This window comes from Melospiza georgiana, chromosome 3, assembly GCF_028018845.1.
Source record: "Melospiza georgiana isolate bMelGeo1 chromosome 3, bMelGeo1.pri, whole genome shotgun sequence".
In the NCBI taxonomy this organism is placed as follows: Eukaryota; Metazoa; Chordata; class Aves; order Passeriformes; family Passerellidae; genus Melospiza; species Melospiza georgiana.
In genome coordinates this window covers 25,695,394-25,722,867 of record NC_080432.1, presented here as the reverse complement: position 1 = coordinate 25,722,867, position 27,474 = coordinate 25,695,394, and the positions used below count along the sequence as shown (strand labels likewise).

Here is a 27,474-nt window from a genome sequence, read left to right as displayed (position 1 = left end):
TAAACCCACTCTGATGATTCTTTATTGCTTTCACAATCTTGAATTTTCAACAGTTTCCCAAGAGCTTGTGAAAGAAACATGGACAAACCATCCTCTGGAATGGAGTAAATGCATGCTTGAAGCCCAAGGCTCATTCTCTGACTGCTTCCATCTGAACATTCCCACCTGGACAGGCTCAGGGGAATTGTGGGAAAGCAAACAGTGCTCCTGGATGGCAGCAGTGACACGGACAGCGCGAGATGGCTCCTGCTGCCCCTCCCAGGAAGTCAAACCCAGCCAGCCTTGTCTTGAGCCAGGCTTTGCCAGCTGCTGTGAGCTGGAGACACCACGGCGGGACCGAAGCCGTCAGCACGCCGCCCGTCTGACCCTGGCCCAGGGGGATTTCAGCATTCCCTGCGCTTCCTTCACCTCCCTCCACTCCAGCTTTGTGTTGGGAACCTCATCCTCAGGCTCGGGCTCCTCCCGGACAGGCCCCTGGGGCAGGGCCACCACGATGGGCAGGGGGCCCTGCTCCTCCCGGAACTCCACCACGTAGAGGCTCTTCTGGTCTGCCAGCTGCTGGTGAGTCTCCTGGAAGCAGGGAAAGGACAACCAAAACCAGGATGAAAACTAGGACGGCTTTACTTCAGGCCAAAACCTACACCTGATGTGGGGCAGGGCAAAAAGGCCCCAAAAAGTCATTTCCCAATAAACAGTTTAAGCACTGTGGAAATGAAATGACTTGTCAGGCTTATCTTACAGGGCAGCAATTCAGATAGCCAGACCTCAGGTACACTGGTCAGCCCTACAGTGTCATCCCAGAGGAACTTGCTTCTGGAAAGACATACCCTGCTCATAAACATGCCTGTTGGCAGGAACATCTTTGTGTCTTTATGTGGATATAAATTTTGCTTTGGTAACAGAAAAGTGCCTGTTACTGCCCAGACAGTACATAAAAGTACATTCATAAAGACATGAATGTAACATTATTTTCAATTACACCTGTCTCTTGCCTACAAGGTGTTTTGATCACACTCAGATTTTACAGAGTAAATGTTTACAGGTGACAGAAAAGTTTTCCTTCTCAGGGCAGTGAAGAAAACATAACAAATGCATAACTCCAAAAGCAATAATTTATACAGCAGGCCTTTCTTCTGTTTGTTCTGTGGAAGGTTCTCAGATACAATAATTAAAATACAATGCCAGACTTCCCCCAGTGTGACTGCCCTGAGGCATTGCTAAGCTGGGAGATCTGTGACCCCCTCACCTCCTGAGGCTGAACTGATGACATTGGCCAGGACAGGGTGACAGATCTGACAGCTACAGCTCTCAGGGCTGTATTGGGAATGGAAGCAGCTAAACCTTGGCAGCCACCAAAACTGCAAACAAGGGAGATAACCAGGAATTTCCAGAGGGCTGACTCATCCTGAGGCTGCTGTTCAGAGGAAGTAGGATATAATGCTGCATGTTGGAGCTTTTCCATCAATTCCAGGCAGCTGGCTCAGACAGAGACATCTCCATTGTGAGCACTCAGAGGTGGAGGGAACACCACCACCTCCCTGGCTGAATTCAGAGATCTCAATTACAGCAGCAATAGAAGCAGCTGGGGCTTCACACCTTGCTCAATGAGAAGTTGGAGCACAAACAAGCAGCAGTAACCAAACTTGGCCCACAACTCCCTCTGCCCAGGATTTTTCAGTAGTCACCAAAACCCCACCAAATGAAAGCCCAGGAATTCAGACGTCCCCTGCAGACACCTGGCTGTGGAACAGGCAGAGTTACACACAGCTCTTCCTGACTGGACAACTCCATAAAACTGCTGAGGAATGACCTCCTTTGCTGATTTTGTTCGTAAGATCACCTCATTTTAAGCCTGGAATATAAACTGTTTGCCCATAAACTGTTACAACATCCATCCCCTCCTGTCCCCATACCCAAAGGGCACTGGGAGTGCACCCACCTGTAGGCTCAAGCCCCTGAAGAGAGCTCTGGTGATGTTAATCAAGTTTTTGGATCCAGTGACCTTGGCATACATGTCCTTAATGCCAATTAGCCTGCAGAGGGTGATAATGGCTCGGTGGCAGTGCAGGCCATACCCTGGGGGAAAAAACATAAATGAGCATTGTGTGATTATTTATAAATACACAATTTAGTCAGAAGAGAGCACAGAGATGTCTTCTTTGTTGTTTTTGTTACCCAGCATGGTAGAACACATTAGATGTTGAAAATAGCTCCAGGGGCTGTGCAGAGGCATCACTTCCCTTTTCCTGGCCCAGCAATTGGAATCAGTTATACTTTGTCACAATTTTAGTGGCACAGAGTGAAGGAGAGACAAACATATTTCAAAATCCACAAACACAGAGGTTTGTGTGTGACCTGCATCCCTCTCATCACAGAGATGGAGATTTTATCAGCTCCAATGCATAACTGTACTACACTGCCACTAATTGCAAATGGTTTCTTACACTTGCCAGGTTTTAATGGAGAAGATATTTTTTTGAAGAGTCTACTTTTGTTCTAGAGAGGTTTGTTTCACATGGCTTAGCCCTAGTGATCTTTAAAAACTGCAGGACAGTCTTGCTGCTGCTGCTGCTGAGTAAAGGACACAAAAAAAAAGAAATACATCCTGGGGACCAAATGGCTGGAAAGCTGCAGAAAAGGTGTAGAATGTTTTATTCTAGTGAGGTTATCTGATTGGAGACCTTGCCAATTAGGAAACTGAGGGAAAAAGAGGAAACCAGAAACAAAATATACAGAGACACAGATCTGAAAGAAACCCAAGGAGACAAGGAAAAGAAAAAAACACCCCCCCCCCTAACTGATGAGCTCTCATGAAACTTCAGGTGCCACTTCCAGGAAGATCAAATTGACTTGACAACCACCAAGGCTGTAAAGGAAGGGAGACCTGGAGTGGGAGGGGTGTGAGAACTTAGAGCTCTGTACAAACCCACCAGTGGCTGGAGCAGGACCAGGCTCCACACCCAGGTAATTTAGGACTGAAGGAATTACATTTAGGAAGAGTGACAGAGCTCCCACCAGTGTCAAAGGGACAAACCCCAATTCTCAAGAGCAAAGCCAGTCAGCAGCAGTAGGTATTTCTAAAGAAAAATGACAAATGATTTTCAACATTTAAAACATGGTAGACTAGACACAAATTTATCAAATAAATACCAGTCACTAACTATGAAAAATTCAAAATTTAAAGTTCTTTAATTACCTTTGTTTTGTTTCTTCATGCGGATTTTTGTGCTTTTAAATTTCACAGAAATGTCGTGGTAAACTGGAGGGGGGAAAAGGCATTACAGATAAATTCTGTACAGATACATTACAGATAAATTCTTTCTTCTAGGAAAGCTTTAGTTAGTGCCTTTCTTTTTCTGAACTGGGAAGCTGGTTTTACTCTCCCCTGACTTCTTTAAAGAGGATGATTAGTCTAGGTAAATTTCTGGAATAGATTATGAATGCTGAGATACCTGTGAATACTATGTTACTATTGAAAAACAGGGAGGTGTGCCTCCAGTGAGCCTCATTTAGTTTTGACCTGAGCTCACATGACACAGTTTGACTCATATTTTTTTAATAATCTAGTTTTTAACCTAAGATTTCCCCACAGGCATCAGCATTCTTGGATTTCCATGCAGAATACTAACAAAAAACTACCAGGAAACATCAGGCTGACCCTCCACCCCAGTTCTCCCTGGCTGTTGGGTCAGCACACATGGACTGAGTCACAGGGAGTCATCTCTGACACAGCAAGGGGAAAAGCACAGGAGTTCACTGTAAAGAAAAATGCTCTTAAATCAAACTGTGCCAGAAAAGATCTCATCTTGCTATTAAGAGCCTGAAACAGTATGCATGAGGTATCCAAATTCTAAGCACAGAACCATGGACTTGTTTGAGTTGGAAGGAACTTTTTAAAGGTTGAAATTGTTGAATTGTTTGGTTGGAAGGAACCTCCACAATGAGCAGGGAAACCTGCAACTAGACCAAGCTGCCAAGAATTATAATACAATGCATCAGACCAGAAAAACTTGATTTAACATTTTTTTACGCTTTGCAAGTAGTTGCAACCAGTTCTTGCTGGCATATTCAGTGCTTGGATTGAAAGAATAATACTTACTTGTGTGGTTCTGATACAGGTCTATAAAGTGTAAGGAGCTTATTGCTTTATTCTTTGCCTAGGGAACAAAAGCAGAAAACATTTTTCCCCTTGAATTCTTCTGCTAAGCATTTGCAATTTACCATTATTCAGTTAATTAGATATAAAAAAAGAAAGAGAAAAACAACTTAGGAAAACAGATTTGCCACATCTAAACTCTGTGGAAATGAAGATGTTTGGTCTGGAGAAGAGGAGGCTCAGGGGAGACCTTACTGCTCCCTACAGACTCCTGAAAGGAGACCCAAGTGAGGTGGGGGTTGCTGTCTTTTCCCAAGTAGCAAGGGAGGGGATGAGAGGAAATTGCCTCAAGTTGTGCCAGTGGAGGTTTAGATGGGAAAAGTTTCTCCCCTGCAAGGGTTACAAGCACTGGAGCAGGCTGCCAGTGGAGTGGCTCAGTCACCATCCCTGGAGGTGTTTGGAAGATGTGCAGACAGGGCACTGAGGCTGCTGGTGGACTTGGCAGTGTTAGATCAACAGCTGGACTGCGTGATCTTAAGGGCTTTTCTAACCTAAACCATTCTATGATTATCCTAAATCATTCTGTGATTATCTGTATCAAGACAGGCAAAGCAAACACATGGATTTACTTCTTTGCAAAGACTACAAATCATAACTGATTATTAGGGAAAAAAACCATAAGTGTAGGTATGAATTATTTGTAATTGTCACCAAGTAAAAACAATTCAATCAACATACTTTCCTTAAAGCATTTGTCCTGTCACCTGCCTTCCCTAAGGCAAAACCTGCAAGACAGAAAGAGGCATTTTATTGTGGAGAAACAGATGATAGATGCTCTTCAGAAAGAAAACTGGAAAAAAAACAAAGAACTTCACAGCCATGGTTAGCATTTAAATTTCTGCTCCACTGTACAGACCATACTCAAAAAGTGGTTCAGAGAAAATCACAGAGACAAACAGTTTAGGAGTTATGAACACCTAACAACTGGATGCCGACTGCTTCTTGTCAAAGGAAAAAAACCCCAAGGCTTAAGCTATTTTTGTGTGTTTGACCAAACTTTGTTTCAAACAATTGAGTAGTGATGACTGCTTCAGACAAAATAAAAAGTCTACTCTGTTTAAAAATAAAGAAGGGAATGAAGAAAAAAAGCCTGGGACAACTTCAGTTCCATCATTTAGGACATCTGGATTACAGTGATAACACATTCCATGAAGAAGAGGCAGGAAGATTTTTTCAGAGTAACACATCTTTCTGCAAGAGAACCACACCTTCCTCTCTTTACAAGATTTCCTCCACTCCCAAGTGCAAGCAACATTCAGCTGGAGGAACACACGAGGCCTTGAATCTTTCACAGAAGCAAAGTTCAGCAGAACTCTGGCTGACCATGAACACAGCTGTCTTATTACAGCTGCCACAAAACATTCCATCATCAGATGTTACCTTGTTCATACAATAAATACAATAAATAAATAAATACATACATACACACAATAAATACATACATACATACAATAAACACATACATACAATACATACATACATACAATAAATACATACATACCTGCAGCCCCTTTACCATTCCCAACAGCCACTAAGGCACGGACTGATTTTTTTCTGCCTTCCTTTGCCTTCATACAAAACACATTTCTCACCTGAAGAAAACAAAAAACCACAAAGCTTCCTGTTATTGCACATAGTCCAAATGGGTTGGGTTTTGTTATTTTTTATTTTTTATTTTTTTTTTTTAAGAGAATCAAGTTTGCCAAAAAAAAAGGTACTGGAGGTCTGTAGTGTACACTTAAAATATCTATATTGTCTTTGTCAGTAGGTAGCATCTGCAGTGGGACACTGGCTTCAAGGCATTAAATACATAAAGGTTGTTAAAAATCCACATTTAGAGAAAAAGTTACCTCATGAAAGTTACCTTTAATGCAAGCAACCCCTCTGCTGTGTTCAGCTGCACAACAGATAATGCCCTCATACTGCCAGATTTATGTGTGATTTCAAGCATGATGAAAAAGCATGGGAAACAAATGGAAGGTCATGCTAATATTGAAAAAGTGACACCAATATTGAAGTGCCTTGCCCTCATATTTTAATCTAATTTAGAAGCACTCTCAGGAATTGCTCAAGGTCTGTTGTTGCTCTACACGAATTAAAATTTAGGACTGAAATCTACTTGCATGCTGCAGAAGGCAGTCTCAATACAGAGATGACAGCTGCTGAAAAGGAGATTCCATTTAGGAGAGGGGAAGAAGAAGGAAATAGCCTGAAGCTGTGTCAGAGGAGCTTTAGTTTGGATATCAGGGAAAAGCTTTTCACCCAGAGGGTGCTTGGGCCCTGCAACAGGCTCCCCAGGGCAGTGCTCACAGCACCAAGCCTGGCAGAGTTCAAGAAGCATTTGGACAACAATCTCAGGCACACGCTGTGACCCTTGGGTTGTTCTGTGCAAGGCCAGGAGCTGGACTGGATGGTCCTGATGGGTCCCTTCCAAGTCAGAATATTCCATGATTCCATCAGCAAGTCACTGCTTTACAGCCCCCCCTTATATGGTTCAATACATCTCAAAGTGGACAAGAGACAGATGTACAGGTGGGAGGGAGATCACGTTCTGGGAAAAGGGAGGACATCCTGACCTAGAGAATGCAGAATGTGGCAAAAGGTCACTAAAATGATGAGATAAGGGGAAGAGACTGGTTACTTGTCAGCCCAAACCAGCTTTGGTCTGCTGGGGCTTAGAAATACTTCAGAGTTTGTCCTTTGGTGAACCTGGCTCGTTTGGATGTGCAAACCACAGCTCTGAGGCTGAGGCTACCTGCCTGTGAGTGGGGACCCCTAACACCAACCAGGAATTCAGAATGTGCTGTACCCTTAATTCCAGGTGAGAGACAGCCAAGCAAGGAGCAGCTTAGCCAAGCAGTGGTGTAGATTCATGATGCAGAACTGCAAATAATCAAACTGTACAAATACGTTTGTATTTCTGGCTTTCAGTGTGCTAGCTTTACCCACAGCACCTCTGTTGGAGCAGAACTATAAATAAATCAGATAGCTCCACTGTGTGTGCACTGACTTCTTGCACACTGGGTGAGAGAACCCAATTTTGGGACAACAATCTGAGATCCTGTGTCCATCTGTTCTAGCTCCCCTGGTTTTGTTTATATATTGAACTAAATGTTTATTTAAATACAGACACACAGTTTATATGCTGTATGTAAGACATGAATAATATACCAAGTATCAAAAGGTAAACATAGCACATATAAAAATCCTTTTCCCTACATGTAATTCATCAGTAAGCTACTCTGCTTGTAGTGTTATGCATCTGAAAGCAGATTATTAGAAAATACTTGGTCATGATTTAAACATTTTTACTAAAATTCACCATAGGAAATCCAAACAGAAAAAAGACCAACAACCCAAAACCAACAACCCCTCTCAAAATTTCAGTGTCTTCACTAGGTACAGATTATGGTTAGGGTTTCAAAAATTTCACCTTGCTTTCATTAAAATAAAGATGCTGTTTAATTCAAGGTGCCCACACATTTTAGAGAGCACTTTGAAGAAATATCAGCCTTGCCAATTGCTTATTCCAAGCTATTTTTCTTTCTTCAAACTCACTGCTGACAAGAACAAGCTAAAAAATCACACCCCATAAGATGAAAGTGCCTGTGTAAATGGGCTATTTAGAGAAAATGCAAAATAATAATGGAAGAAAAGAGAGTGAAGCAGCATCATCTCCCCAGGAGCATCAAGAGAATACTATTTTTGCTTTGCACACACTTTTATCTTCTGCTGCCAATCTCAGTAGGTATCTGTACAAAAATAGAATCAGCACATCAAAAATAAAGGATGTAGAAATCTCCTCATGGATTGTTCCTCTCCCTTTCCAGAATGTGGCAATAAAGACACATGCAAGGAGCTTCTGTGCCACTCTTCAACCAGCACAGCCTCTGGAAAGTGACTGAAACCCAGGCACAACCACCCCTAAGATCAGACTGCCACTCACGTTAGACTGAAAGCCAAGTTTTAAACTTTGAGAGCAGATGCAGCACATGCTCAACCTAAATCCCAGTGTACCTCAAATTATTAGTCTCCTTGTATCCAGCACCCAGTGGTGAAATGCTGCAAACCCAGCTTTCTTTATAGAACTGAGGGAAGAGCAGCACCTCAAAACCAAAATGAAACCACCTCAAACATCTGTCCAGAGGTGAAATAACAATGTGGAAGCAAGTTACACTCAAAGAAAGGCTGCTACACATTATTATGCTTTCAGCTGTTGCACTTGGTTTAAAAAAGGGTCAAAATCCAACACTTCCTGTGAGGTTTTGTTTCTGTAAAAGCCAAATGAATGACTGGCCAACTTTATTGCCCTTGGGAATCCCTCCTTTCTAGAAATCTTATTTTAGCCAAGATTTCTAGGAACCTGCCACCTCCAGGCCACACTCCTGACCCTGCCACTGTTTTGTGCTGCTATGCATAGAAATGTCTGCACAGGCTGATCCCCTCAGGGGACAGCAGCCTCTGCTCCCAGCAGCTCTCCAAGGTACAAGGGGAAATGAGATCAACTGAGAGCAGGGTGCAGTGCTGAAAGAAAAGCACTTCCATGCCAATGAGCCCAGACAGGGTCAGGGGCACAGCTAAAAGGTTTGGGAATCCAGTTACCTAAAAGAATTGAGCAATCAACTTGTTAACAAAAGCCAAAGCCACGGCAGCTACATCATGTGCCCATCAGCACTCTGTGCACCAAGGGTGGAGCAGACTGGTACCACAATGGCAGAACCCCTCCCAGCTGCAGTGTTTGCACTGAAATGTTCTTAACCTTCACCCTCAGAGCAGGAGATGCTCTCCCCATCCCAGCACCCTTACAGAAAGATGGGGATGCAATCCCACACTGAGCCCTGCAAGCCAGCACAACAGCAATAACAAACTCACACAAAGACAAGCAGCACTAATAACCTTGTCCTGCTCCTCTCTCTCTCCTCTCTGTGCGGCCTCATAGTACAGCTCCCAGCTGAGTACAGATCCTTTGGACTGAGCCCCCAGCAATGCACCCTCAAAGTCACTCTGCAGCTGAAATGGCTTCATTTCCTTTTCAAAGGATGGGCCATAATTATGCCCAATTAAAAGTCACTCAAAAGCTTCTGGGTGTTCCAAATGTCAGTTATTCCTTCCATACAGCCTGACAGGTAAGAGATAAAAATCATTCAACAGAACCAGTTGAGGGTAGCATTCCTAAACTCTACTTTTAGGGCAGGCCAAAATCTTTTGAGTACTCCCAGAGTATCAGAAAGAGTGCAGAGCTCTGACCTCTCATGTTTTCCTGTCACAGGTAGCTCCAGGTGCTATGTTAAAAACTGTCTGAAATTGTCATTGCCAGTCTAAAGACACTGCCAGCATCATCTAGGGAACAGAAGACTTCCCTGTATTCTAAAAGCAAAATTTAGAGCCTACAAATACCCCAAAAGTACTTCTGAGGCAACATCTCATTAGAAGTAAATTATGACTCAAAGAGTATCCTTTATACCATATAATTTTTTAGTCAAGGCTGTCAAACAATGGATCTCAGACACTGTAATTCATGCAGCATTTCTTTCTCACAAGCCTTTTATTTGCACTCTTTGCAAAAACAGCTTCCAATGACTTATAAAAGAGAAACAAAGGGGTTTAGCCTGTGCATTAAAGAACATTCTTTTTGTCACAAGTAACAAGTCTACCAAGCTGAGTCAAGAAGAGGCCTGGTGCAGGCAGGGAAGGACCTTCCTCATGTCAGAGTGACAGCAACAAGGCAAACAAGGCGTCCAGGACGGAACAGGAGCCGTCATGCAGCCACTGCCACCCAGAGCTCTCTGTCCCCTGCAGCCACCATCCCTTCATGCTGTGTTTCTGGCAGCTCCTCAGAGCCCCATAACTGATGGCAGTGGCACAGATGACATTTCCAGGCTGTGTGACATCAATGACAAAGGTGCCTCCCAGTGCCACACCTGCACTGCAGCAGAGGAGGAAGGAGGAACACTCTGACTCTTGGTTTGGCAATTGTTTTCCTCACAGCTATCAGTTATGAACAAGGAACTTTCCAGTTAGAAACCTGATTAATTGAGTGAAGAACTAGTGAATTCCTGTGCTAGATGAGTCAGTACAAAGGGGATTGAGTGGTTGGTTGTTTTCCTGCCTAGCAAGCTCATGAAGTGAACTTTAATTTACAGGTTATATTGCTCTGCAAATCTGAGTGATCCAAATGGGCTGGGACAAGAACACCTAATGCTGCTTTGCATTCTGTAGTTCAACACTCAAACACAAATCTCTGACTGTTTTTGTTGGTTTATTTAAAAATGCTAGTACCATACCTGAACCATCTGGCTCAAAACCAGACCTATTCTGACACTGGAAAGGTTGCACTGACCCTGCTAAGATGGAGCTGTGCTTGCACAAAATTCTTCAAGTTACCTTCATCAGAAACAGGCAATGGAAACAAAAAACCATGAACAAACCAGCAAGTGATCACCAAGATCACAGTTTCCACAACTGGTAGGAGGCAATTTCAGTGTTGGACAAAACCCTTTTGAGATCTGTCTTTTGCAAAGGGCTTTATTTATAACTTTATCTTCTCCTTTAGAAAGTTCCCCTTAATGAGAGACTCAGAGGGCCACCAACCTCATGCTCTGTGCCTTCAGGCCCTACTGAGCTCAAGGTCTCACTTTCTAGTTTTAATTGCACTATAAGGCAATTACTATTAAAACACAGGATGTCATGTAGGCTACTTTTTTCTTCTGTGTTACCATGCTCATTTTGGAGAAAAATAAAAGAAAAAATCATCTGAGGGTTGATGACACATGAAATGAAGCCTTAAAGTGAAAATAATAATGGCACATGTCAGCTGCACCTGTAGATTTTAATTACCACTGTGATTATATTATGTTAGAAAACCAGTTAACCATTACCATCAGTTCTATTTAAAGAGATTGTTCTTATCTCTAATATATGAGTAGAACTGGAAATGTTGCCTTAGGCTGGTAGGGAAAGTAAGAAAAGTTAACCCAAGTTCTCTATGAAAACTTTAGTTCTAGTTGACATGAAAATCTGAGCTTGTCTCTATTTTTCAGTCAGGAGAAATCAAATTACAGTTTTTCTGTTTCTACATTATAAGAAAACACTTTAATAAGCAATTTCTCTCTTTGTTTAGCAAAACAGCACAGCCTTTTCAGTAGCATAATCACGAGAAAAAGGGCCTATTATACCTTTGTTCATAAGGCAGTCCTTTAAAAATGGCTCTGAGTTTCTTGCTGTGAAGCACTTCCCAGCAAACATTATTTTAATCTCCTGTACTGTTGTGAAGGCAAATATAATGGAAAACGCATCTAGAAATAGCAGCATGTCTCTCACCTATTTAAACCAGGAATGCTAAAATGATCTATTTATTTCAAATCTTGTACTTGTTATCAGAAAATTGTAAGACTCAATTATCTTGAGCTCACTGCTGATTTTGAACAGAGAATTTTTGCTGCTGTTATCTTTCTGCAAAAACATTCCACTTACTCAGATTGTCACAACTGTGGCAATCTCATGTAACAACAGAGACTCAGCCTGCTTTCAAAAGCTCTTTTATTACTCAAATATAATAAAGCATTGAGACAGATTCCTGCAGCACATGGAACCACTGCAGAGCAACTCAGCTCTGCTGTGTGTAAATAATTCTGCCAGTACAGCAGGGCAAGTCCCCTGCTCTGGCACCCAAAGTGAGAGCCAGCTGTGACAGCAGCATCCAACATCCTCTGCTCTGCCATGGGCCCCTTCAGGCAGCAGAAGGCACTGCCAGCTCAGGGCTTGGCAACAAAAATCACTTCTTTTAGAAACAATTCCTGTGCTATTCCATTTTTACAAATGGCCTTCAAACACAGACTCAGCTAAAGGCCAAGTGCTCCAAATGGTCTTTGCTGTATCAGTCAAAGCCCATGGTGTGGTCCAGTCCCCTACAAAAACCCACTGAGATATGAAAATGGGTTAACAGGTCACAGATTTTGTCTCCCCATCCCTTCTGAGAGATTACCTAACTTGTTTTTAAAAAGCTACAATGACAGACATTCCATATACTCCCAATTCATTCCAGCATTCAAATTCCCATTTGCAAGTCATTCTTTATGTCTAAATTTACCTTGCTTTTTATTTATATCCATTGCTTTTTATCCTTTGCTTTTTATCCTTACAGCAGACATCTAAAACAGTTTACATCTTTCCCCTCTACAGGATTAAGAAAAAACAAAAACAAAAACAGAAACCAACTCATGATTTTTAACTACCCAGACTGAGATTTCAATACAGCATCACTGGTTTTTTCCACATCTCAGGAGGTACCAAACCCCACTGCCACAAGCAAAGATTTGGATTTATCCAGAAAACACTCAAGCCACTGGATAGAATTCCAACTGATGGACATCTCAGCAAAACGCAGAAAGATAATCAAGGGCAAGGAAACCCATTTGCACATTTACCAGAACAGGAGAGAAGCCTCAGATGCTTTTCTGGAGTACAGCTGTCAGGCAGCTCAGCTTCTGACTTGCCTGGTTATTCTTTTAACTTTCAGACAAGGAGCTGTTGTGAATCAGGCTATTTTGTTATGAAAATGTTTCTCTTAGCCCTTCTCTCTCAAATGAAGAGCCAAGGTAACTCACTTTCTCATAGGTTGTGCAACTGAAACAGAAAACCAGACTAATTCCTACTGCTACCATTCTGACTTAACAAAGACTTGTTAAATAATTCCAAGGTCAATATAAAGTAGTGATAATTCTTCAAAGTCCCTGGAAAGATTTGCAATGCTTACCTCAATGACTCTTGTTTCAAAATCTTCATAAGTTTCTGTAGGGAGAAAAACAGAGTGTTACATTTCCTTGTGTTCCTTATCTATCAGTACACCCTCCTGTAGGTGGTACAAATTAAGAAGGACACAACTTTTATGGAGCTGTAATTTATAAAGCAGTCTCAGCAAGAAGTAGAAAAGGTAAGATAATTTGAACCAGCAGTGTAAACTGCCTTCTTCCCTAAATAACTGCTCTGAAACTGCAAATAAACCTCAAATTTCATATATACAGAGCAAAAGCTGTAAATCATTAACATCACCAGATGGATCACTTCCATTATGACTAAAGTATTATCCAAAATTTTTTCAGAATATTCTGAAGCTTTTATCATATAGTTAACAGGGATTCAAAGAGATTTGGGGTTTGGATTAGATGACCTGATAAAAAGCCTCTTCCAACTCAACCTTTTCTTTGATCCTATGGAAATGCAAGCACTTCTGTATCCACACTTCTGTATCCACACTTTTGTGAAATTCCAGAAAGGGGAGGGAGCATGAAAAAAACCCAATATATGACTACTTCAAATAACCATAGTCCTTACAAACTCTTGCTTTTCCAACTCATAAACAAGAGTATTTCCGTATAACACAGGAAACCTTTACTTGGTGTTGTTACAGTGAGATTTTGGAGGAAAGCTTAAAAGGCTGTAATGGTGTAGAACTGGGGCCTCAGTCCTTGACCAAACATTGGTTTATTATTTACACAAAACCTCCAAGATGTTTATAAACATGATCATCTTGGCACAGTTTAGAGATCTGTCAGGCTGCACAAAGCAGATTTCTAGCTGACAGTAAGGATATGAATCCCAGCAGGCACTCTCTGATCCCTCTGAAACTCTTCAGGTGCTAAAGAAACACTGCAAATCTGGGAGAAAAGCAATTTGATTTCTGAGCAGAAAACACTGTTCCATCTGCACTCCTAGCTGGCACAAAAGTGCCACCAGGGAATCCAGTCATGGCACAGCCTCAGGCCAAAAGGATTCTTTGGGTTTGGCAGTTTCAGGTCTGCTCTTCCTATCACCTTGACATTGCTTTGCACACAGGGATTGTCCCAATTCCCCTGCAGAATCATTAATCCTCTGAATAGAAAGAAACTGAAAGAACTGTGGGGGCCTGAAGATCCCCAGCATTTTTAGCAGACTAAAAGGAAATGAGTGCATGCTAACCAGAACCTGCTTTTTCTCAAACTCATCTATAATACAGGCTGACAGCTTCATTCTCCTATTTTGATTGCAGTGCCCTCTCCTCTTTTTGGCAGAACTTGATCTGACTGGAACAGGCTCCCCACTGCCAACTTTAATGCAAGCAATCCATATCAGTAGTACCAGCCAAAAGCAAAATCAAGGCAAACACCAGAAGGTGAAGTTGACAAATGCATAAACACTGTTTACAACAGCTGTCACTTCTTTTAGTGGGATAAACTCAACACAGTCTTGTGTTGAGAGTATGAAACTAAAACCATGGCACTTCCTTGACCTGCTCCATGTTCCACCACTGACTTATGGGGAATTTGGAGCAATTAATCTCTCAGATCTCCTATTTTTACATTGACAGATTCAGTGACAGCTGGCCAAGTCCACTGCCCCATCCCTGCCTTCCACAGAATATTTGCTTTTAGGGTAACAAAATGAAATGCAACAGTGCTAGAAAATACCACCTCTCTTTCTTAGCTCCTCTTACTATAAAAGTGCACAGAAAGATGTCAGTAAGCAGTTTCACAATAAAAACTCAGCCCAACAGGAACTGACAAGTCTTTTTCATGTTTAATTAGTTGAAAAAGATTAGGTTTCTAAATGTTAAAGCTACGATAGAATCTCTAGTAGTCTGAATAACAGCACTGTAAAAAAGTCACCTCTCTGCTGTACATATAAAAGCTCTAGCTTCACTATATTGAACTACTTAGGAAATAAAAAATAACTTTTATAGTTATTATGGTAGTTATTTATTGCAGCTTCTTCTAAAAGCTACATTCAAACTACATAATCTTTAACCCTATTTCATTATTTGAACTAGAATTTCAACAAGATTGATTTATCCCACAGGATCCTTTAAGAAACTATAAAAAAAAACATGACTATACTTCATACTCAAGACAATTGATGGTGGACACAGAACATTTCCATCCTTCAAGACTCCTGGAGCAGTCTGACAGAACAGAGTGCTCTGTAATACCACATAAAATCATTGTCTGTAATGGAACAGAACAGTCTAACAGCTGCAGGAAATAAAGCAGTGAAATTTTAACAGATTTCACTGTGTGAGCTGTACCTGCTCTTTGATTTAGCTTGCTTGTGTGTGGGCCTGGAACAAAGTACAAAACCAATTTTCATTCACTGAAAAAGTCTGGATCTCACTTTCTCTAAGCCTCCCCTTAGAAAGGCGAAGGGAGAGGCAGAAGATAATTGGTTTTCTTACCTCCATTAGGACCAGGGTCAGGAGGATCCAGAATGACACCTCCCCAGCACTTTCCACTCCATCCTCCCTCTCTCTTAATTTTTATTTTCTTTTTCTTCTCAAATGTATCTCTCTGCTGAATGATTTCAGACTGAATTCTCTCTCGTTCTTCTTTTTTTCGTTGGGAAACTTCCTGCACTTTCCCAGTTTGCAGCACAGGAGCATTAAGACCAGGCCAGAGGAAACCAGAACGTCCTTAGAAATAACAGAGAAAAATTATGCTTTGCTCCAAGTGAGAATTGCAACTCTGCACTCAGGAAAAATGCAGCAAAATGGAAAATTCTCACATATTTCAAATCCATTCTATGATGCAGAATTTGTAACTGGAAAAGCAAAACTAACATTAAATAATCGTATCAAGACTTTTTTGTTTAAAGACAAAAATGTCTCAAGCAGTTCTGGCATCACAGAAAGGAAATTTGTCCACTTATGAAATCAAGAAACACTGCACACAAAAACATCAAGATGTGTTTTCAGCTTTGTATTTATCATCTACCTTCACCAATCTCCTGGCCTCTATTGAGATTCTTCCTTAGCTTTTTCTTCTTCTTCTTTCCTCTTCCTTTCTTTACTCCCACGCCAGTCTCTGCCAAAGCTCCTTTCCATAGCTGATCAGCTGTCACTGAAATGAAAAACAAAACTTCCTTAAGTTATATTCAAGTACAGCTTACACTGGAAACTGAAGCAGAACAAAAAATAACCCCAAACTTGAAACCTGCCTGATCTTTGCTTTGCTGGAATTTAAACTGCAGCATTACTGCCTTGCCAAGAAAGTGATTTCCTACTCTGTGCATATGTATTTGGTGCAGAGATGTGTCTCTACTCATGATTACTGCACTGAGAGAGGCCCACAGCCAAGGGCATGTTTTTTACAAGGTTTTTCAAGACTGATTTAAGGACAAGTAACCAGTATGGTATTCATTTCCAGGTCATGAAAAGAAAATCATTCATTAGTAACTCAGAGCAGCAATACCTTGCAGTACTTATCCAAGGACATTGTTCAGTGACAGTCAACTTAAACCACCCCTGCAAATATCCAAGGGCTACCCTGCTTTGAAATGCACAAAACACAAAAAATTAAGGAAAACATAAACCTACTGCTTTTCACAATTCTGAAAATATAATGTCCCCCTTATTGCCTGTGTGAGTGGAAAGGAATGTGAGGAGAAAGGAATACAAAACACTTTAACAGCATCATCACAGAGCTCTGGCTCTGTCAGGCCTCCTCAGGCAATGGCTGTGGCCAGGACCATGCACTGCCTTGGGGCTTCACCCAGCACAGCAGAGCAAGACTTAGGAAACAAATTCAGTGGTTACCTGCAAATTCCCACTCATCCAGCTGATGGCAATACAGGATACCACAGCAGCTTAGACAAAAAAAATAACCAAAAAAAATCCAAAAGAAAAAACTATACCAAAAAGAAACGGATTATGTGAAAAGACACCATAGATAGTATTTCTCAGAATCTCAGGATGGGCCAGGCTGGCAGGGACCACCGTGGGTCATCTGCTCCAACCTCCCTGCTCCAGCAGGGCCATCCCAGAGCACAGGGCACTGGATGGTGTCCAGGTGGTTCTTGGCTATCCCCAGTGAGGGAGACTCCACAGCCTCTGGGCAATCTGTCCCAGTGCTCAGGCACTGCACAGGGAAGCTCTTCCTCATGTTCAGGTGGAACTTCCTGAGCCTCAGTTCCTGCCCCATTGTCCCAGTGCCTCTGGACAGAGCCTGGTCCATGCTCTGGCCCCTCCCTGCAGGCACTGACAGACATGGATGAGGTTCCTCTCAGTGTCTCCTCTCCAGCTGAGCAGGCCCAGCTCCCCCAGCCTCTCCTCAGAGCTGAGGTGCTCCAGTCCCTTCCCCATCTCTGTCCCCTCTGCTGGACCCTCTCCAGGAGCTCCAGGTCTCTCTTGTCCTGAGGATGCCAGAACGGGAGCCAGCACTCCAGACTGGCCTCCCCAGGGCTGAGCAGAGGGGCAGGATCACCTCCCTGCCCTGCTGGCACTGCAGCTCCTGGTGCAGCCCCGGGTCCCCTTGGCCTCTTGTCCCCAGGGCAGGGCTGGCCCATGGACAGCTCCTTGTCCAGCAGCACCCCCAGGTCCCTCTGTGCAGAGCTGCTGCCCAGCAGGGCACCCCAGCCTGTGCTGGTGCCTGGGGCTGTTCCTGCCCAGCTGCAGGACCCTGCCCTTGCCCTGTTCAGTTCCAGGTGGTTCTTCCCTGCCCATCTCTCCAGCCAGAATGCAGCAGCACCACCAAGGTTCTGTCTGCAGACCAATGCCATTGTGTGCTTGACCCAGGGGCAGTGTAAATCTTGTCTTCTCTGATTACAAACTGATTTTGTTTATTTAAAGAAGACAAAAAACTCAGTAAAAACTTTTAACCAGGGGAATTAAAATAACAATAGAATCGCTACCACTTTCCACTAGCAATTAATTATTTTCAGAACAATGTGCTTGAGAGATCCTGCCCCACAGACTGGAAAATGCTTTGGAACTGGGCAAGCTCTGCCATGCTGACAACACAGTGAGGGACAGGAACAATCCAGGATGCCCAGAGGTGCCACTGAGTGCCCAGGTTCATTTTTGTACTAAGTTTGTTGAAGGTATCAAGGTGGCACTTCCAAGAGTTTGACACACACCTATTCCCTCAAATATCTGTTTCCAAGTAGAAAACATAAGTGATTCCTTTTTGAGAATCCTGAATCCAGCAATCAAAGCTCAGCACACAAGGAAGGACACACAACTCTGCAAGTCCAGGGAGCTACAAAACAATATTACCTCAAGACAGCCAAGAGCAGAGTGGCCTCCAAACTCACCACATACCCAAAAAACATGGGTTATGAACAGCTCAACAAGGCAAAACATGTAACAGGGATTTTGGCTCTACTGCACACAAGTGCAAATATGTGTATTACAGACCAGCACAAATGCCCATGGATAACAGCAAAGTTTATTCCACTTCTCATATGCTATGAGGCAAGAATTGAAAAGCCTCCTGGGTAGGCTTTAGTCCCTGTAAAAAAGATGGTTTTGTCTGAAATTACATGCTCTTTTCTAGACATTCAAGTAAACCCCAATGGCCAGAGTTTGGAAGTTAAAAAAAAATCCCACAAACAGCAGCTGCATCAAATGGCTTAAAACCAGTGCTGAACTGTCAGCCACTAAAAACCTTCCAGCTGATTACAACACACCAATGCAGGTAGCTGTGAGCTAAGTGTGTGTGTGGGAAACAAAACCAACAAAAAACCCCACCAAAACCAACAACAACTTACATAAAAATGCATTACCTCCCTAGTACATTTTTTTTTTGGAGAAAAAAAGCAAAGTAGGTAGGTAATGTGTTTTTCAGTAAATTATGCTAAGTTAACTACAGGGCTGTTCCATTAGGTGGAAGGCAGATCATCAATCCTGTTAAGCTTCTTAGCTGATTCAGAAAACACTGTGTAACTAGCAATTCTTTTTAAAAAATTATAATCCTGCTAGCCTATGGAATCATAATAAAGGTACTCACATTTTTCTTTGCAAGGATATTTTTAGGCTGGAACAGTCTCTCAATCTGCAGTTTGGGTGACCCTATAAAGGGTCAAATACTGACAAAAAAGGCTTCAGAGGGGCAGCAACAAGAGAAAAGAGCAGCTCTGGAGCTGGTAATATATGCAAAAAAAATCCTGCTCTTTGAGCTGCACTCCAAATATACATACAATCAGATCACTTTAATTCCAACAGAGGGAAGTAGCAAAGGTCACAGAGTCGGGACATTGTGTTGCACCAGAGGAGAACATTCAATGCCAGCACATCCATGAAGAACAGGTCAGGCTGAGTCAAGCTTTGGCCTCAAGCACTGCACAAATCCTGACAAAATTAGAACCAGATGAAAACATTACATTTGGTCCCAAAGTGCAGCTCATCTCATCAGTCTACAATAATACCATCATGTGTTTGGAAAGCAGCTGCATTTAATGAAACACATCAGAAGCCTGCAGGCTGCTGAGTTCTTTATAGGATGGAGGTATCACGCTGATTTTAAGACAAAGTGACAAGAATGGGATGTGAAAGGGATAGGCTGTCATCAGGAGCACTGCAGTGCTGGGGACATTGCTTATGACAGACAGACAACACACCACTGGAGAAAATAAAAATCTGTGTGTAAGAAAGGTCAGTCTGACTTGGCAGCAAAGCACCAAGGTGATTAGTGAGCACACTCACAGGCAGGAGGAGTGGATGCTTTGGAGGAAGTAACTGCAGGCAGAAAGGAGCACCAGTGCACTGCTTTCACACTTGTGGAGATGCTCTGGAATTAACACTACAGCAGACATGCAGTGTCTTTGAGATTTATGGGCTTATTTTATTTTGCATTTGTGAAATAGGATGTTGCATGCATTCCTCAGGAGCTAAAATAAAACCAGTCATAAAAGCCACTGCACATTTTTAGTCAGCTACCCAAAAGCACAGAGCTACTGAGTGGGGGGAAAAAGTGTCATCTTTAGGATTTTATTTTATAGACTAGAAAAAGATCCACTACTGAACTGAGCTGAAAGCATGCTTCATGCAAGCTGATCACTAACAACAGTAAGTCTGTGTGACATCACTCCATTTTTGCTTAATCTACACAAAAGATATTTGTAATATTCTAGAAAGGATTTGGGTTTTTGTCTTTTTATATTATCCCTGAATAGCTGGAATGAGACAGGTAATTATCAGATTAATATTTGGCCACACCTCAGTAAACGAAAAGTATTGAAAGCCCCATCAGAACCCAGTATCCTAAATACTCATTAACTGAGATTAAAATCAGATTTCTTTGTCTCCTGGAAGATGAGTTCACAGCTAACTGAGCATACAAAGAAAGACAAAGAGCAGTAAGCTGGAAAACTGAAGGGAATAAAAGGAGAAGAAAGAATCAATTTTGTAAAGCAGCTAAGTAGGCTCACTTCTTTCCAATACAAGTAATCTTTCCCTAAGGTTTTTGATGACAAATAGCTTGTGGCAGCACAGCAGCAGAGATAGAAAGACATTAATATTGGCATAATAAAAAGAGTAAATAACTGTTATAATAATCATACTTCTACTTACAGTAAACAGTGCCTCAGTGCACTGCTGTCCACTAACACCATTACATTTGTGCACCTATATTACCTAAGGAACACAGTAAGGTCTTTTCAATCACATTCTCTTCCAAGTTTCAGCCTGGAATACCCACTTTTATTAACAGATGAAATCTGAGAAAACACAAATTTCCACCATCTCCAAAGAAAAACAGGATTTAGAAAAAAATGCTTCATGCATATGAAATATGAATGAGCAGAGAATGTGCTGCTACATATTCTACTACCAATTTAAGGATAAATTACATACAGCTGCTTAATGACCACAGTGAGACATTTCTTCTTGGATGCAGACCTTTAACTTCATTAATCTACTCTTTTTACTTAATCCAGAAGTTTAACACACTTATCTGGAACCTGGAGACCCACACACTTCCTGATTTGAAGGACTTCAACCTTGGTCTCCCATTTTCTGCAGCAATGTACATCTCTCTGTTGTTTCACAAACACCATTCCATAAAATAACTTTCTGCTTTCAGCTCCCTTTCCATGTGTGCTTCAAAGATTCCTAGGAGAGAGGCTGGCACAGAGCAGGCCACATCAACTACTCTAACCAGGATTTGGCAAAAACCTGCAATTTAAGTAGCTAAGGTGAGGAAAAGGAGTGATCCTAAATCTAAGCTTATGATGTCATATTCTCTCTCCAGCACCTTACAAAATGTGCCTGACAACAATATCCTTAACTACAAAGCATTTAGGGTAAAGGTGCTAGGAAAAAACACACACAGAGCAGCTGTCTTAAGAGCAAAACCTACAACCTATGACTGAAATAATTTAGATGTCATTTCCAATTGAATGTATTAACATTCAACTTCAAGCTCAATTCTTATGAGTGGCTGCAATCATTCTCACAATTACATTAAAACCCACTTCCAAAACAACAGCAGTGAACCATCCAAAACAAAGATGGAGTTTGACTTTATCTACCTTAATCATCTTCAGCTGAACTCATGCACTGCTCAAAACCTGTCAACTCAGTTCACACCATCTGTTATTCCTGAGGAGTTATGTTTCTAATGTGTTTCCCTCTTAGCTTTAAACATGGAAGTCTTTCATTCCAAGACCTACTCAGGCTTTGTAAAGTTACTTATGGAAAATGCTTAACTGCTCTAGATTGAATCCTCTCCTCCATGATTCAAAAGGGAATATTCTGCAGATGAAAATACAAAGAGATTTATTAATGAGAGAAAAATGGAACAATGGCATTCTAATACCAGAGGGATCACTTTTAACATGTGAGATTCTACAGCAGACTCATGAACATCAGTGTGCCCATCCCAAATGAGAACTGCTGTTGCCACTTGACCTCTGCAATGCCACTGTCTGCCATCATATGACATCAGTTTCCTGATCTCCTGTCTAACCCTGGCCCATGAGCAGAAAACCATGGATCTATAAGTTTAATAAAAAATGAGACAGAGTGCCAGATTATTCTTATTAAGTCACCACACTCAAAACATTGTTTTCTTCAAAGAAAGACCCTTTCTCAAAAGAGACCTCTCGGATTTTAAAAATGGCAGTGTGTGATGCATATCTGAAACTGAGCTCTGCTGGAAGAGAATGAGAAGACAAAAATCTCCCCCTCCCTGGTGAGGCCATTAAAAACCAGGGCTGCTTAAGCAAAATACATTCTCCTCTTTGCCATTCTGCCCCCAGCCCCTGCAGATGGCATCTTCTGAGGGTATCAAAAGGTCTGAGGGTATCAGAGGGTTCTGAGGGTATCATCTGTGAGCTCTCCAGGGCTTTCCACAAACCTGGGCAGCCCTGAGGACTCTGAAGTGTTCAGTCTGGACAGCCCTGCTGAGTCCCACAGCAGTAACTGCTGCAGCATCATCCAGCCACCAGAATCTGGGCACTGGAAATGTCTCACCAGGACAAGGGCTACAGCAACACCACCAAAATCAACATGAGGCCATCCAAGGGATCACTACCATGGGACAGATATAAAAATGGTTTTAGATAAAAGTTAACAGGTTAAAAATAAGAACTGCACATACCTGGTATGCTTCCACTGAAAACTTAAGCTCAGTTCTACTTCTCACTGCTAGAGGGATTTCCAGAAGAGTGAAACAGGGAAAAAACCCTCATCTACCACCAAACTTTCTCTGTTTGATTTTGTTAATACAAGTCTGAAGCTCTTGGGGATACCTATTTATTCATAGTAATTTAATAACATTGCTAAAAAATTAAAAAGCTCCAATTATGTGGATTGCACGAAAATTTTGTTTAGGTGGGCCTGCAAATTTTTTGACACATAAAGACATCTATAATCTAATTATTTTTCCCCCAAGATAGAATGGGAAAGTTTTGGGCACTTCCCTCAAAATCTAGACACAAAACTTGCATCCTGATAGTACAACAAAACCTGGAAAACATTCCAAAAGATGCATTCACAGTGCTGCACTGTCATAGGAAATAACCCCACTTAACTGCAAGCCCTGAGCACACTTCCACAGTGCACTCAGATTAGAATTCCACATTTTCTAAAACTGGCAATTTGTCACAATGTCAGCAGAAGCTGCAGACCTGGGATTGTCAGGTTGATTGTCAGTCTCAATTCAAACCCTGAATAAATCCAGCTACAATTCCAGCGTCTGAGAAATTGTATTTTTTTTTCTTTATAACATTTCATGAAAAACCAAGGACCTTAAATGTGGCTAGTATATATTGCTGTAAATGCTACTATCTTTTGAAGGTTGCTTTGATATTAAAGTTTTCATTTTTTATTTTTAGTAACTATCGTGTCTCAGTGTCACCAGATGGGTAAGGAGAAGAGAAATTTCAGTGAGGTTTCTGCAAACTAAACACCTTTGGCTTGGTTCAGTTCCTCAAAACGAAATGAAAATCAGGTTAAATGTCTTTGAAAAGTAGTATCATAAAACTATCAAAATGAATACTGTAAAAAAAACCCCAAATCAAATCAAAACCCAATAGAATTGTGCCTCTCCTGGTACAATTAACTATAAGGCATTCAGTCCCCTTTCTTTTGACTAAAAGCAATTAACTATTTTTCAACATACAGACAACTCTCTTGTAAAAGGAAAAAAAAATTAAAAGCAGTTCTATATATGTAACTCTTTACATCCTTAATGCTGAAACATCAAAACTCTTCTTATGGTACCACTGATAATGACAAGTGCAGCTCTGTAATTATTTATCTGGAATGCTCCCACTTCAAGAAAAATTCTTTGTAAATTGAAAAAGTAAGTATTTTTAAATTCTGATCATGGAGTAAGACGTGGCTGTCAAATTGAATAATTTATCCCAAGGAAAATTCACATAAGACTATAAAAACATGGTACAAAATGTCATTCAGGAGCAGCCTCAAGGAGCAGTGGAAGGTGTAAGAAAGGTCACAGACGTGCCTTTGGAACAAGATGCTCTTTAAGGCCCTTCCTACCCAAACCATTTTGTGATGCCATGACTGGCTCCCAAGGGTAACTAATGGAATCACCTGTGAGTTAGACAGTGTAATTTTTATATAGTCCCAGTATCAAATAAAAGCTCTTTATCTCACATGCACTTGGATACATAACAGATGATGAGAAAATCATGCCTGGGGTCAAAGATAATTCCTAAGGCTGGGAGGCAGCCAAAACAGTAAATGAAAACTGAACTGCTTCCCATGGTCAGGAGGCTGGAAAGGGGAAAGAAAAAGCCTGGAATAAGAAGATAATTTTACATTATTTCATTAAAAACTCACTGAAATATGTCACAGGACAGGAATAAATCCCTGTGCATGTTTTTGTGTCAGAGCTGAAGGAGAAAGCTACCTGGGTAAGTATCAGAGACAAATGCCTAGGGTAATTGCAGTTCCTCCTATTTAAATGAATTCCTTCTCTTTAAACCAGTCAAACCATTAAAAATAAGAGTTATGTTGAAGGTGCAGATGACCTTACCAACAAGAGCCTGGTGATATTGCCCAAGGAATGATGGAAGATCATTAAGCATTCACTAAGGAGAGAGAAAAATCCAGTCACCCTTCCCAGGCACAAAGCTCTGTCATTTGGCTGACATTTCACTTGACAGCTACTCCACATAAAATGGTCACATCTGCATTTTAAATGGTGCCACTTCTGAAGGAACTGCACTGCTAAGGATTTGAGTGATTTCTACTGTTTGTATCCACTTCATTTGCATTGTGAAGATTTTGCTTTTTACTTCTGTAAGACAAAGTGTTCCTAGAATAATTGTACTTTGAAATACAAAACCCTGAGTCTTCTGAATCTCATGGCTACTGTCTCTGCTTCATACATAAAGGAGGTACACTTTCATTTTTCCAGGTTATTACGCCTCATTAAATAAACCAATAGTTTTAGGTAGTTTGCCTAAATAGATCAAATTTTACTAAACAACACAGATGCCATCACAGCAAATATTTCTAATTCAGTCATTTAACCAGACATCTGGAAAAGCTCCTGGTAAAACAGAGCTCATCCAGAGCTTGTGAGTATGAATACAAGGCTAATTAAGGAAATAATCTAACCTACAAATCCTAATCATGCTGCAATCACTTGTGGTGCTACATGTTTAATTTAAGACAAACAAAATAACAACAGAGGGTGGCTTCTTACATAGTCTCATCTTGCTCTGCTTGTCTGAACGAGTTCTCCCTGCAGGTGGCATCCTTAGAAAGCCTTTTCCATGCAGAGCCTGCAGCTCTCACTGCAGCCTTTCCCAAGCCTTTGGAGACCTCTCCACCCTCAATTACTTAGAACCAGTCAATGGTCAAAATTTACAGGATAAGATGAGCAGCAAGCCCAGCCTGGCTGGTTAACCCCTACTCTTGAGCAGTGGTAAAGAAAGCAAATGCAGTATTCTGCACCCAGGTGTTGAGAATGGGAAGAGATCACCAAGAGAGGCTGATTCTGCAGAGCTCTTAAATTCTGTGGATCAGAAACAATCAAATTTTGACTCTCTAATTGCTGCAGTTATCTCTGCCAGAGATTGTGTCCTTGCCATTTCTTCTCTCCCCATGTGGGACAGGAACAGGGAGCACAAAGCAGGTGGAAAAGGCCCCCAGGTACCTCAGCTCACAGCCCTGAGTGTGGATTTAAACAGCCTGCACTCCTCAGCTATGGCAAGCATGGGGGAATTCCTTTAGGGCTGAGGAAAACACAGCACCAGAGCAGACAATCTGCAGGGTTGTTACAGGTTTTGTGTAACTCCCTCTTGCATTGCAGGATTTTCACCTTTGAGGCAGCACAGCTTGAACAGCAGGGCTTGCCTGTGGCTCAGAAATAATGTAGGAGATAAACACACAATTTAAACTCTGAATAAAGGCCTAGGAAACAGAGGGGAAGCTGCTCCCTCCTCCCAGCCAATGACACACATTAGATGGAGTCACTGTGACACAAAGCAAGCCCTTGTTTGCTACTAAAAGATGATAAATTGATTTTGTGCACACATTTCTGTCAACACCTGCAGCTGCCACTGTAATCTCAGGAAACACAAAAAGTCAGCATACACAGATTTTCATGTCTCTCCAAAGCAGAGTTTTCTTTCCCTCTCCTGATTGTTCCAGTTAATAATTTTTATGCACCTCAGGACTTACAGGTATTGAAGAAGCTGCTTTTCCTGCACTGCTCCAGCGTCCCAGTCCAGGGGGCAGAGAGGGAGCACCGTGTCTGGAGAGCCCATGCCAGGCTGGAGTAGGAGCTGCAGCTCCCTGCCACTGGCACAGGAGCAAACCCTGGGGACAGAGACACACAGGTGTTTATAGACATTATAAAGCACATTATAGCACATTCCTTCCTTAAAGCTGTGGTTTCTGCAAATACAGGCATGGGAAGGGAAGCCAGGGATTTTCAAAGGGAATCAGACTTGAACCTTTTGTCTTGAAGTGCAAAGCAGAATATGGGAGGGAAAACACTGTAACAGAAAATGTCACAAAGAAGGCACTCTATCTGGCTGATAGAGTGATTTTAATAAATTATTAAGAAGTAGTTGCAGCCTTTTATTTTTCCTGGCTAACCTGCAAGAAATGCTTGGGGTTTTTTAAGGATATTCTTGTGACTAGACTGTGGAAATGTTTCTCTTCACTAAGGAAAAACCACCAGCCTGTTTTCGAGCCCTTCTTAATGTTCAGGCTCTAATATCACAGTTTGGCACCATTTCATTACAGATTGCCCTGAGGATGAAAAGAGACCTGAAATTCATTAACTGCTGAGGTCTGGCTGAAGAAAAGAAAGGCCAGAAAGTTTCCAGAGGACTGTGGAAAACAAAGATGCTTGTTCCCTTCCTCCTAAGTATACTTTAAAAAATAATACATTTTAGTTTCAGAAAGTGACTGAAGAGGATCCATGTGCCCATGGATGGGGGTGTGCCCATGGACGGGGATGTGCCCATGGATGGGGGGGTGCCCATGGATGGGGGGTGTGTACCCATGGATGGGGGTGGGGTGTGTACCAATGGATGCCTGGCTGTGCCCATGGATGCCCAGATGTGCCCATGGATGTGTGGCTGTGCCCATGGATGTTTGGCTGTGCCCATGGATGCCTGGCTGTGCCCATGGATGCCCAGATGTGCCCATGGATGTTTGGCTGTGCCCATGGATGTTTGGCTGTGCCCATGGATGCCCAGATGTGCCCATGGATGCCCAGCTGTGCCCATGGATGCCCAGATGTGCCCATGGATGCCTGGCTGTGCCCATGGATGTCTGTGTGTGCCCATGGATGCGTGGCTGTGCCCATGGATGTGTGGCTGTGCCCATGGATGCCCAGATGTGCCCATGGATGCCTGGCTGTGCCCATGGATGTTTGGCTGTGCCCATGGACAGATGTCCGTGTGTGCCCCCTGATCGCGCTCCCCTCGCCCTGCGGGATCCCCCCGCCTCCCTGCGGTGCCGGTGCCCGCTGCCCTCCCCGCGGAGGCTGCCCCGGCTCCCGCTGCCCCATCACCTCTCCAGGCCGCCCGGAGCGCGCCGCGGGCACAGGCCCGCCCGGCCGCCACCACCGCCGCCATGCCGGGCC

General features: G+C 42.3%; 1 protein-coding gene across 1 annotated transcript; it reads right to left on the bottom strand.

Annotated features, from left to right (window-relative positions):
• On the bottom strand, positions 1–27,472 carry MRPS5 (mitochondrial ribosomal protein S5). The gene is made up of 11 exons (XM_058021485.1): positions 27,403–27,472; positions 26,058–26,195; positions 15,898–16,023; positions 15,363–15,596; positions 12,912–12,946; positions 5,658–5,748; positions 4,835–4,881; positions 4,100–4,157; positions 3,197–3,259; positions 1,940–2,076; positions 1–570 (listed from the first exon to the last, which is right to left on the bottom strand). The coding sequence occupies exons 1-11, from the start codon at positions 27,464–27,466 to the stop codon at positions 346–348; spliced, it is 1,218 nt and encodes a 405-aa protein (XP_057877468.1). The 5' UTR covers positions 27,467–27,472; the 3' UTR covers positions 1–345.
• Positions 27,473–27,474: the final 2 nt, after the last annotated feature.

Coding starts and splice junctions, on each gene's coding strand:
- MRPS5 (XM_058021485.1), bottom strand. CDS start 27,466: ATGGCGGCGGTGGTGGCGGCCGGGCGGGCCTGTGCCCGCGGCGCGCTC. Junction 15,597..15,897: donor AGGCCAGGAGATTGGTGAAG/GTAGATGATAAA, acceptor GTTATTTCTAAG/GACGTTCTGGTTTCCTCTGG. Junction 2,077..3,196: donor CATGAAGAAACAAAACAAAG/GTAATTAAAGAA, acceptor TTTTTCCCCCAG/GGTATGGCCTGCACTGCCAC.